We start from the raw sequence: 12,197 nt of genomic DNA, 5'->3' as shown, positions 1-12,197 counted from the left end.
ATGGTGCAGTGGTTAGCACTGTTGCCTCACACCTCTGGGACCCGGGTTCAAGTTTCCGCCTGGGTTACATGTGTGTGGAGTTTGCATGTTCTCCCCATGTCATCGTGGGGTTTCCTCCGGGTACTCCGGTTTCCCCCCACAGTCCAAAAACATGCTGAGGCTAATTGGAGTTACTAAATTGCCCGTAGGAGTGCATGTGTGGATGGATGGAAATACACAAGGTTTCCCCAAATAAGCATCAACTGATTCTTATCCCTAAAATTACACACTCTTCATCTCGGTGGTTAACATTAACACACTGGAACACCATGAAAAACAAATAGTGGTGACACAGTCCAAACCATAATTATTTATTACAAATAATTTCTTTCAATTGTCCATATGGAGGGAGGCTTATATTATTGCATATTACCAGAGGACAAACTTCTGAATGGTGAACAAAATTTAAGCAGTACAACATTATCGAGAGAATCCTGATGAAATACTAAAATTCCTGATAAATTACAGAACATCTTTTAACTTTCCTTTGACCATAATTCAGTAACTATATTACATCACCCAAATAAGGTAAACAGCATCCTTTCATTCCGATGGTTTATTATCAAACAGCATGATTTCCAAATACACTATGTACATATATCCATTATATATAAAATTGTAATTAAACATACGGCATTACATAAGGGGACAGAACTAGCCATATTTCAATGCTTGTTAATTACTTCTGCAGTAAGTTTACAGTAGATCGACGATTGTTTGCTCATTTTATGTTAATCAAATGCTGGACAGTGAAGACCTTGTCTGTGAAGGAGGGCTTCATGATTTGCAGTGGCCAGGCAGCACTGACCTACTGCATCCAAGAGTCTCTTCCACTGTCCCCCTCTAGTTTTAGGATACCCTTGATCTTGAAAGGGGCTCACGAAGGTTTTGCCCCTAAAACATGTTACAGGACGACTGAGGTCTGAGTGTTTAAGGTCTCATCGTACAGCCAGCTCTGGGTGAATTCCTTGGACTGGTGCAGACTTTCAAACAAGATTTTATACTCTTCTGGGAAAACGTGACCTGTCCGGATGTCCTCTAGTAGACCGAGCTCAGTAAGCAACTTTGCTCCGCTTTCTGGAGACCATGAGCTGCAAGAAGGAATAAGAACATGCTTATGTTTAGCACAGTGAAAATGTATTTGCCTGATTTCATGTATTGCATATTTTTTGGATGATGGTTTCAGTTTTTTTTTTTTTTTTTTTATTGATATCAGTCTAACATAAGAAAATCTATAAAAATTCACACCTTCATGAGAACCTGGTAGAAACCAAATCTAAGTGAATAATATGACGACACGGCATCCAGCAGTGCTAAGTGGACCTGCGTCAACATAATCACTGCTGCTTGGTGGGAGTCGGTGGTAAAATGAGGTTAGTGCGAAAAGGGTCTCAAGACATGGACTTGGCCTGATGACAGAAGGGATCTTAAGACATCGGGACATAGCACCGGTTCTCAAACATCTGAGCTGAACAAATCATTTGGGGCTTGTTTGGGGCTTAAACCTTGGATGCTACGGCCTAGTGATGCCTCTGGTATGATCCAAGTGACCCAACATTAAAGCAAAGCACCCTGAGCCCAACAAGATCACTTAGGACATTTTGGATCTCTAATCTAAAAAAATAAAAGATCTGTATTGTGGTTCTTGCATTATAATGAAACATAATAAGTTGCCCTCATATATGACAGGATGGGTAGCATGGTGGTGCAGTAGTTAACACTGTTGCCTCACACCTCTAGGACCCGAGTTCGAGTCTCCGCTTGGGTCACATGTGTGTGGAGTTTGCATGTTCTCCCCATGTTGTCGTGGGGTCTCCTCCGGGTACTCCGGTTTCCCCCCACAGCCCAAAAACATGCTGAGGCTAATTGGACTTGCTAAATTGCCCGTAGGAATGCATGTGAGAGTGAATGGTGTTTGAGTGTGCCCTGCGATGGGCTGGCCCCCCATCCTGGGTTGTTCCCTGCCTCGTGCCTATTGCTTCTGGGATAGGCTCCGAACCCCCCGCAACCCAGTAGGATAAGCGGTTTGGAAAATGGATGGATGGATATGACAGGATGTGACCTGTAATGTACATTGCATACTCACTTTAACTGATCAATGAGTAGGGCTTTCTTCTTAGTTAAGCACTGCTTGACCATCATAATCAGGGTGGCTCCGTTGGCAGGGGTAAGATTCCCGGAAAAAAGACTTGGGCGGGGGGTCAGCCTTACCAAACACAGGTGGTCATTCGGGAGCTGGTTCGAGGGAGTGACAGCACACAGTGAAAACATTGCTATGGTAACCTGACATTCTGAGGGACAAATGGCAATGCAGTGAAATTGATACGAGATGCGTGCGAGATACTGTGTGAAATAGCCAAGAAAAAGAATCTCTTGCCTTTGTTTTTTGGGCTGTCAAAGAACTACGTTTTGCTGAGGTCACAAAAGTTGTCCATGGTTCCTAAAAATGTAGAAAATTAAAACACGCCAAAAAGTACTGACCGATAATCATTCTTTAAATGTCACATTCTCTTTCCTGTTAATTTCATAAATCAAAAAGCAGTGTAAACAAACTTTGGTGATTCAGTGTGCAATAGTTTTACAGAGTGAACAGTCTCTTCTGCCCATGTGCATAACTGCTGGTGCAGAATGAGAGCTCTCACCTTGTGGAGCAGCTCGATATCACAAGCCATCTGCCACAGAACCCCAAGCGGCTGGTACGTTTTCAGATCCCCTGGAGAAGCAACCAGTTTCTACAATGGACATGCAAGAAAGTCACAAATACCAATGAGGAAGAAAAATTAAGATTCTTAGTTTCATCATTGATAGGGAGCAGATCAGCCCCACCCCCACCCCCACCCCTGTAAGCAACTAGTCTGTAATCAGGGATAAACAACGACTTTTAAGGTTACTCCAAAGCATGATGTCAGGTTACCAAATACTCCTTCTCGCTCATGAAGATGATCAACTGCACACGGCCATAGCGGAAAACTGACGTGCGCTCGAAAAGGGAATAGACCAGCTTCCAGAGAATGCTCCTCTCATTCCGCTGGGGGAAGATTCCCATCACCTTCACTGGAACATCTGGACACACAGACAGAAATAATGCATTTCAAGAGGCTAAGAACAGACCTCACGGAATCCATTAAATTTGTCCAACTTTGTTGAAGTGTAAGTGGTTAATGTCAATGTGTTGGAGTTTTCATTCAAAATGTATTCTAGTGGAAACATTCTGCATAATTTAATTTAAGATTAACATAATTTCCATATTCTTGCAGATAACAGCATCATACAGCCTAATAAGGTACTAAAATTTTATTTCTGTGTTTACTGTACTTACGGATTATCAGCTTCTCTAATCTCTTCTCCCTATTTAGTCTAGTAGCCTTTTTAAGATAGAAAACTGTTTCTATTCTTAACAGGAGCAAAAAACCTTCCAGTTTAACACCTATAAATACATATAAATATAAATGCCAACTAAAACACTGTCGAATTCTCTCCTCCTCCCTGCCTCACTAACCAGCAGTCCATGGAACTTCAGAGATGCCCAGGTCATTGAAGAGCTTGTCAGAGTACATTGACGGAGGCTTCATGGTGCCATGTCCGAGGGGGTCCAGCTTGAAGAAGTCACAGTGCACCACCTCCAGCTGCCCATCTAGACTATTCTCCAAAGCCTTAGACACAAAGAGCATACCTCCGTGTTAAAGAGCATGACATGGGCGAAACCTCACCACGCTTATAGACCAGTGGATTATGCAATAAAACATCAGGTGGCAGACATGCTCACCTGCAGATCTTTAAGGAAGCCCTTATCACTCTCCAGACCAATGACCCGCTGTGCCCCAGAATTGAGCAGAGCCCGTGTCAGTACCCCTGGACCTGGACACAAACATCAAGGCTAACAGTTAACCTGCTGCACTAATCTGATGCAAAAACCAAAGACAGGTATTTTTGTAGCGAGGCTTAAAAAATATAAACAGAAACACTAACTTGCCTATGAACTATCAATGTGCTAAATCATTCACATTTAAAAACACAACGCACCAGGATTGCACTCAAAGATGGCAGCGTTCCTCTCTGTCAGGTCTCCTTTCAGGTGATTTGCTACCAGCTGGGCAAAATCTGGATCCACAATGAAGTGCCGCAGGTTTCTGCATGCCAGTGCCTTGCGTGTGCTTTCCTCTACCTCCTCCGGGTCGAGGAAGTCGTATCTGCACAGGGGGCGGAACTGGCTTTTTAGCGACCCAGCCGCAGCAGACAGATTCCTCTGCGAGAGCCCTGGAGCAGGTGAGATGAGCTCCGCTTTACTCTGCTGAGTCTGCCCAGCACCTCCATAGGCCGAGTCCAAGTAGTAAGTTCTTTTGTGGGCATGAGTGGCGATTCGTATACATGCAGACGGCCGGAGATCATTGGCTATCTGTAGGCAGCCAATGGTGCTCCGTATCCCCATCAGCACTAGCCTGGGGCCGTGAGATGACATTGTTGGGAAGGGTTATAACTGCAACAGGAAAAAGCAATAATGACCAAAAGCACAAGGCAGAAGATAATATAAGTAATATAAAAATTACCAAAATATCGTGACGGGGCAAATATGACGGTCTATCACAGTAACTAACGTTTGAGTTTTTTTTTTCTACTGTATTAAAGTAATATTAGTAACTATGTTAAAAACGTAGTTTAATCACAGACTTAACGAATTTTACACACAGTTCAATCAGTAAACTACACGTGACCAGTGTTTGTAACTGGTTGGAAATGAGCATAAAGCATTTTATCACAAAACTATATACACTAAAGGCCGGCGTGCGTTGTGACATTGCACAGTAGCTAAATACTTAGACCGCATATCACGTAATTCGCTGTAGTTCTTTGCTTAAAAACAGGTGCGAACATTTTCCGCAGTTTTAAAAAGCCAGAAACACTCCATCGGAAAACTACAACATGCAAGTGCATGCACCGCCGAATGCAGCTTATACTTGCGTATTGCGATAATGCATCTATATGGGAAGCGGAACTGTGCCTTTAAAAACTCATAAAGCTACCGACGATATCAGCTACATATTCCGCCGTTTACGAAAAAGAATAGAGGTAAATTATATAAAAAAGGCAATTATGAACATTCCTGACCGGTGGATCGCGTGGCTGGCCTCATAAAGCCGCATGGTCGTTTAATGAAACGTTTCGCAACAGCTAAATTTACTTAAGAGCCCCTCAAAGCCATGACAAAACATAATGACTTATCTGTACCGTCGGGATGTTAATATCCGTTGAATTCCTGTTGCTATTGTTTAGCCTAGGGCATCATTCTGTCCTTTACTTGGGTACATGACATTGAAACAACAGTTCGATCTCCACTTTTTTCAGCCCCAGCAGTGCCATATGAGTTGCGAACGTCATCTTCATGCGCAAGAGCAAAGATCTCTGGGTAATGTAGGACCAGTAACATTTAAGAAGCTATGAAACCAGTGTCTACTAGTGATGGGAATTCCGGCTCTTTTAAGAGAGCCGGTTCTTATGGCTCGGCTCACTTAAAAGAGCCGGCTCTTTCGGCTCTTCATATTTTTTTTGGTGCTTAAATGTATTTATTACCAGAAATAATGTAAAATTATTAGTGAAATGAATTACTATGGTTGGAAATCACGTGCAATCATTTTAGCCAGTTCCTCATCAATTGTTTTCTGTTTTACTGGAGTCATAGCTTTTTGTACAAACTGTCTCATAGAGCTCTAGGTTGTAGGTCTAGGTGGTTGTGGTGCTGTACTGGATGATGGTGTAGACATTGACAAACTGCAGTAGACAAACTGTCTCTTTCATTAGTAGCAGGTTCATTTGCTTGTCTTTTTTCTTCCCAATGCACTGATGGATGTACAGTTCTCATGTGCCAATGCAGGTTATTTGTAGAGCCTGTTCGATATGAGATTTTAACCTTGCAAGCTCTACACTCTGCCTTTGTATTATCTATGCAATTGAAGCGTTTCCAAATTTTACTCCGTTTCCTGCAGTCACTCATTTTGTCGCGCGCCTCCTTCCCTCCTGTTTCTCTGTCTGTGCGTACGATTGCTGTATTTATCTGTGGGTGCGTTCGACTTCACGCTGCCGTTTGCAGCGCTGGCTTAAAGCATTGCATTCTGGTCCCAACGCAATGCATCGTGGTTAGATTTTTTTGTCAGACTTCAGCCGGCGCTGCAAAACGTCACCATCCGTGACCATGTCATATGGTGCAAAAACATCAGAAGAGCAAGACGACTTAAGAAGCGTCCTGAATAGACCTTTGCTGACCCACTACCAGCACATCCTGACTGGTCCAGTTCAGCCTGGACCAGAATAACTATCTGATGGTGCACCATTACTGATGACACTCCAAAGAGAAAAGCAAGTGCAAGGTGAACCCATTTGAAATGTCACATACTAATTTATATAGTATTACACATGAACAATTTTAGCAGAATAAAACTCCTTAATGTATACTGTAACAATTTCACAGAATGACATCGCCATATGTACACATCATTTGCACAACGAACCAGTGCATTTACGCTCTGAAAATGCTTTAAAATACCACATGCCCTATTCATGTTCAATTTACAGATGAACATTTTCTCAAGCATACATTTCAAATAATTGCATCGCGTAAACCTTTCAAGCCATATTCTATTTACATTTCTAAAATAAATAGATCCAGCATTTCGGCACTTTATAACTGACTATAAAGATTAACATTACAAGATTATTATTCGTTCCTTCAGAAGCAACTTCTCTTTACCAATGGGAAATAAGTTCAGATTCAAATAACCAATAATCATCAGAGCTGGGGCCTGCATCATGAAGCAGTATTTCTTGCTGAGTCGGATAACTTGTCGGATTTAAGGTAGTCTGGGCTAAATGCAAGTGAACAAAGATAAAGTCCATTTAAACTGGGGTAGCTTAAACCCAACAAGTTATCCGGCATGAAGTCCTGCTTCACGACACAGGCCCCTGCACTCCTGCCGTTGGCTGCGTCGATATTTTCCAACCCAGATCCATCTTGAGAAAGGTGGTTTCAGCTTTTTGTCTTAGTTAAGTTACACAATGGTTGTTGTTTCAATGTTTAAAGTCTCATTGTAGATCCAGCTCTGCTTGAAGTCCTTAGTCTGATGCAGACTTTCAAACACAATTCTGTATTGTTCAGGAAACACATATCCTGTCTGGACGTCTTCTAGCAAACCCAGGTCAGTCAGCACCTTTGACCCATTTTCTGGACTCCATGCTCTATTAAAACAATTACAAAAATAAGATCAAAGGAATGACATTTTGCTGTATATATAGCAAATATCTTTACTTACTAGCTTCTCCTTAATGTTGACAGTTACCTGTATTCACTGAGATAATACAGTAAGCAAAATAAATGTTTACAGCTAGCACATTTTTTAATATATCTAACTATTTTAATAACAGATTTTATGGTATCTTGTTCTACTTTTGTTTCACGTCAATGAAGTAAAATAGTCCTTAGTGAACTTTAACGCTGGAATAGCTTCAGTATATTTAATTTGGTATCAGATTTGTCCACTTTACTTCAGATGGTCAATCAGTTGGATTTTCTTCTTAGTCATGCACTGCTTCACCATCACGATCAAGGCCGCTCCATTGGCATGGGTGAGATTACTGGAGAAAAGGTTTGGGCGAGGGGTCATCATAATCAAGCACAGGTGTTCATCTGGAAACTGTTGTGAGGGGGTGACAAGTACAGAGAGGACAATGACACAGGGAATCCTCTAGATTATTATGACATAAATAACATTATTCTGCAGCAGAAACCCTAACGGCTTTCAACGCACTGTGAAATTAACTTGAACAAAAGTAATCTATATGTATTTTGTATGAGTGCTTAATGTGCTTCTGTATGAGTGATATATAAGTAACATACTAAACTGCGATTCACGTGTGAAATCCAGCAGTATTAAAACATGCAAAAACCATTATCTTACTTTTGTATTCTTGACAGGGATACCATGACCCTTGGAAGATATCACAAAAGAACTTATTGGCACCTAAACAATTAAAAAAAATAATCAAGATTTCATCATTTCATATTACTACTTAAGCATTAACAAGGGTAAGACATGTAATCTTATTTGCAATTATTACATATTGAACATCAATTTATAGCAAATCCTTCACAGATATAAAGGCATTAGTATCAGTTTGGATGATGATTTATCCTATGTGTGACAAAGATAACAGTGTGTTTTAATTCTGTCCTCACCTTTTGTATCAGCTTGATATCACAAGCAATCTGCCATAATACACTCAACGACTGGTATTTTTTGAGATTTCCTGGTTCAGCCACAAGTTTCTACAGTATAAGAGAACAGACATGATTTGTTAGCACTTGTTAGAATGTAACTCTGTAAGTAAACGCGAGCAAACTATTCTGGGTTGTCAAAGCTGGTATGGATTCAAGTTACAGATACATTTTTTAAATCCCACCAATGAGTGAGAAAAAAAAAAGAACTTCAGAGGAAACAAAGTAAATCTCTAAAACGTAACTTACAATCCCACAAAACCATGGAAAGTGACACAGTAATCACCCTCCCACCCACCGCAAACTTACCAAATACGCCTTTTCACTCATGAACATGACTAACTGCACTCGACCATAACGGAATACGGAGGCGCGCTCAAAGATGGCGCATATGAGCTTCCATAAAATGCTTCTCTCTTTTCTTTGGGGCAATATTCCAAGCACCTTCACAGGAACATCTGGATACAGGTTGAAGCATTGAATTTAAAAAGGATACAGAAATAACAGAAACTGGGATTCATGCTTTCTCAAAACACAATAGAATGAAATTATTACTAAATTACTGAATTTTTATGCTATACCACTAGATAAAGGAAGGGCTACTTGTTTAGTAATGGGCAGAAACACATAATACATTACTGCTTGATGGTATGTGTGGGAGGGGGGAGGTGGGCCTGGGGGTATCTCAGTATCTGGCCCTTTCACATGAATGAATGAAAAATGAAAGTGGCACCCTTTGATGTTCCAACGAAAATGACGCAAAATCTCTCACCAAAGACCTTCATAATATACTGAAGGTAAAGGGTTTAAATTTACTAAGGGGGGCAACAAGAGGGGCCCCCCATGTATGAGATCTGCCCCTCAAAACGTCTGTGCACATCAGTGAAACCAAGATGCTTCCTGTATATGAAACAACAACCAGGACGCATACACATACATATAAATATAGATGCCAACTAAAACATTGTTGAATTTTTTTCCACCTCCCTGCGTCACTAACCAGCAGTCCATGGAACTTCAGAGATGCCCAGGTCATTGAAGAGCTTGTCAGAGTACATTGACGGAGGCTTCATGGTGCCATGTCCGAGGGGGTCCAGCTTGAAGAAGTCACAGTGCACCACCTCCAGCTGCCCATCTAGACTGCCCTCCAAAGCCTAAAACCAAAAGCAGAGCACAGTACTGTAAGAGTCTCACAAAGGTAACAGCATTCATCCAGGTCTCAGATGATCTATTGGATCCAAACAGCCAAATATACGTGACTGACCAAGAAAAGCTGCGTGAGATGATAGACATGCTCACTTGCAGATCTTTAAGGAAGCCCTTATCACTCTCCAGACCAATGACCCGCTGTGCCCCAGAATTGAGCAGAGCCCGTGTCAGTACCCCTGGACCTGGACACAAACATCAAGCCTAACAGTTAACCTGCTGCACTAATCTGATGCAAAAACCAAAGATATTTTTGTAGCGAGGCTTAAAAAATATAAACAAAAAGACTAACTTGCCTATGAACTATCAAAGTGCTAAATCATTCACATTTAAAAACATACAACGCACCAGGATTGCACTCAAAGATGGCAGCGTTCCTCTCTGTCAGGTCTCCTTTCAGGTGATCTGCTACCAGCTGGGCAAAATCTGGATCCACAATGAAGTGCCGCTGATACCTGCACGCCAGTGCCTTACGTGTGTTTTCATCAACATCACCTGGGTCAAGGAAGTTGTATCTAGACATGGGGCGGAACTGGCTTTTCAGCGACCCAGCCGCAGCAGACAGATTCCTCTGCGAGAGCCCTGGAGCAGGTGAGATGAGCTCCGCTTTACTCTGCTGAGTCTGCCCAGCACCTCCATATGCCAAGTCCAAGTAGTAAGTTCTTTTGTGGGCATGAGTGGCGATTCGTATACATGCAGACAGCCTGAGATCATTGGCTATCTGTAGGCAGCCAATGGTGCTCCGTATCCCCATCAGCAGTAGTCTGAGGCCGTGGGCTGACATTTGTAGATGACGTGTTCCTGTATATGAAACAGCAAATTCAAAACGGTCACCAGAATCAAGTGGCTGCAAGTATGCTAGTTCTCTGAATGAAATTAATAGTCAAACACCATATACCATCGAGGTAGTTCTTCATTTAGGCCTGTCGTTCATGATAAGATCTTATACCATGTTAAACTCATGATTGTTGAATGCTACAAAATAGCAAAAATACATATTTGTCATTTCACAGCGGATGACAGTTTTCTGAAGTGTAACGCAGCATACAGTCCCAGAAGTACTGGTTATAACCCGAGATGATTCCTCTTGTGACTGTATTACTTATTCGAAGTACAACATTACATAAATTAAACTGACTGTTTAACTTATCAAAACTTTTTTAACGACCAGTAACATGACTCAATGCAGAATGCTCAGCGTAAAACTGCGTACATGCAGTAAAACACCATATATGTTTTTGAGCTTTTTGTGGCTCTAGAATACATAACTACTCAAAAAGCACTGTAAGGGTGCTAAGCGGAGAGGAGCTTCTTTGCAGTATTACTGTATTATGAATATGGTTGTTTTGTTAACGGGGAGCGTTTTTCTGTGTTTCTTGTCATGGAAACAGTCTCACTTTTAGATTTAGGGGATGTTACTCCCTGTTTGGTTAATAAAGGAATAATAACTCCCAGGGCCGAAAGCTGGATATGCATTTTACTAAGATACAACACAACAGATAACACCTTTTGCACATGGTAGCGAACCTTTTAATTTTGCACTAACAGCAAGTAGAGGGCTGTTCTAACAATGCAAAGGTTGTGGGTTCAAATCCCCACAAATTAACGCTCTGCGCGCTCTACTGTAAGTCGCTTTGGATAAAAGCGTGTGATAGATAAATGTTGTTCCCCTTTAACTAACATTTTCCTGTTTTTACAAACTGTACCTACAGCTATTTTTTCGGGCCCTCGGCGGTGTTTACATGACCCCATGCAGCCAATCCTCCTCATACGCCGATATCTAGTGACCAGGTAAACACTTCGCCCGAATAAACGACCTGCAGACGGACTGAGTGAACAGGGTGACATGAAGCACATTCTGCAGCTGTGACACTTTCCACTAAATACCCAGCAGATAGTCTATTCTAAAATGACAATTGAGACTTTTTCTTATTCTAGTCTTGTTGGCCCTATATTTTTTCATGTAGACCTACATCGGCTCTAGATATTACTACTAATACGTTATTTATCTTTGCCCAACTGGAAATTCTATAATATATACATCTATGCACCACAAATACCCGTGTATTTTCCTTTTCAGTATTTCTGGAATCATAACTCGGAGTTGATTATTAAAATAGAGTCGGACTGAGACACATAAATATTCAGGCTTCGAGTTCACCGCAGTTTAGTCGCAGCATAAGTTTACACATGATCGAACTACAAAAAAATATGTATTTTATTGCTATTAATAACAGACAAAAAATCATACTTTTCATATGTACCCAATGCCAGTCTTAATTCAGGTAATTGAATTAGTTGAAACCGCGACCCTCTTCAGGAAATGCGGAGAAAAAGTGAGAGCAGAAGAGAAATTACCTCATATTGACTTGTCAAAAACAAAGTACGCAGATCACCGAGGACTGGGACGCCAGGGAAACCTGCGCAGCCGTCATATGACGAAGGCGGAAGTGTAGTGCACAGAACTGCACACGCATGCGCCATATGGCCACACATGTCAACCAGGTTCACCAGGACCAGGCTAGAACATGGCGCGTAAACTCGAACGCTTCTGTAGTGAAGGAAAGGGCAATGGTTTGCGTGCTGCCCTGCCAATAAGAGCAGGAGAACAGATATTCACGGCTGACCCGTACGCGCACGTCGTTTCTAAGAATGGGATGGGAACTACGTGTGAATATTGTTTTTCACG

At 41.6% G+C, this 12,197-nt stretch overlaps 3 protein-coding genes and 1 long non-coding RNA gene across 9 annotated transcripts in view; 2 read left to right on the top strand and 2 right to left on the bottom strand.

The window, feature by feature from the left end:
• The window catches only part of LOC125707426 (uncharacterized), a 27,033-nt gene extending 17,592 nt beyond the window's left edge, over nucleotides 1–9,441 (top strand). For 5 of the 6 annotated variants that reach the window (XR_007382280.1, XR_007382281.1, XR_007382282.1 and 2 more), the window contains 2 exons: nucleotides 3,297–3,322; nucleotides 3,542–3,819. This is a non-coding gene — a long non-coding RNA (uncharacterized LOC125707426). Of the gene's footprint in view, nucleotides 1–3,296; nucleotides 3,323–3,541; nucleotides 3,820–9,305 lie in introns of those variants that run through there. The other variant, XR_007382279.1, reaches the window with a different exon arrangement.
• Nucleotides 335–5,416, bottom strand: LOC125707420 (dimethyladenosine transferase 2, mitochondrial-like). Its single transcript, XM_048974551.1, has 9 exons — nucleotides 5,266–5,416; nucleotides 4,063–4,516; nucleotides 3,806–3,897; nucleotides 3,539–3,692; nucleotides 2,954–3,102; nucleotides 2,682–2,771; nucleotides 2,417–2,479; nucleotides 2,126–2,274; nucleotides 335–1,130 (listed from the first exon to the last, which is right to left on the bottom strand). The coding sequence occupies exons 2-9, from the start codon at nucleotides 4,496–4,498 to the stop codon at nucleotides 944–946; spliced, it is 1,320 nt and encodes a 439-aa protein (XP_048830508.1). The 5' UTR covers nucleotides 4,499–4,516; nucleotides 5,266–5,416; the 3' UTR covers nucleotides 335–943.
• Nucleotides 6,411–11,888, bottom strand: LOC125707419 (dimethyladenosine transferase 2, mitochondrial-like). The gene is made up of 9 exons (XM_048974550.1): nucleotides 11,760–11,888; nucleotides 9,857–10,309; nucleotides 9,602–9,693; nucleotides 9,303–9,456; nucleotides 8,612–8,760; nucleotides 8,264–8,353; nucleotides 7,986–8,048; nucleotides 7,573–7,721; nucleotides 6,411–7,266 (listed from the first exon to the last, which is right to left on the bottom strand). The coding sequence occupies exons 1-9, from the start codon at nucleotides 11,764–11,766 to the stop codon at nucleotides 7,080–7,082; spliced, it is 1,344 nt and encodes a 447-aa protein (XP_048830507.1). The 5' UTR covers nucleotides 11,767–11,888; the 3' UTR covers nucleotides 6,411–7,079.
• smyd3 (SET and MYND domain containing 3) overlaps nucleotides 11,755–12,197 on the top strand; it is a 145,384-nt gene continuing 144,941 nt past the window's right edge. The window contains exon 1 of the mRNA XM_048974553.1: nucleotides 11,755–12,197. Coding sequence (XP_048830510.1) covers nucleotides 12,037–12,197 — 161 coding nt within the window. The 5' untranslated portion in view covers nucleotides 11,755–12,036.

This window comes from Brienomyrus brachyistius, chromosome 14 (assembly GCF_023856365.1).
Source record: "Brienomyrus brachyistius isolate T26 chromosome 14, BBRACH_0.4, whole genome shotgun sequence".
NCBI lineage: Eukaryota > Metazoa > Chordata > Actinopteri > Osteoglossiformes > Mormyridae > Brienomyrus > Brienomyrus brachyistius.
Note: the sequence above shows the minus strand (reverse complement) of the source record. Positions and strands in the feature narration are given on the sequence as shown.

Coding starts and splice junctions, on each gene's coding strand:
- LOC125707420 (XM_048974551.1), bottom strand. CDS start 4,498: ATGTCATCTCACGGCCCCAGGCTAGTGCTGATGGGGATACGGAGCACC. Junction 3,103..3,538: donor TGAAGTTCCATGGACTGCTG/GTTAGTGAGGCA, acceptor CTGTGTGTCCAG/ATGTTCCAGTGAAGGTGATG. Junction 2,480..2,681: donor ATATCGAGCTGCTCCACAAG/GTGAGAGCTCTC, acceptor CTACATTTTTAG/GAACCATGGACAACTTTTGT.
- LOC125707419 (XM_048974550.1), bottom strand. Junction 7,722..7,985: donor TCCCTGTCAAGAATACAAAA/GTAAGATAATGG, acceptor CCCTCACAACAG/TTTCCAGATGAACACCTGTG. Junction 7,267..7,572: donor CAACTGATTGACCATCTGAA/GTAAAGTGGACA, acceptor TTGTTTTAATAG/AGCATGGAGTCCAGAAAATG.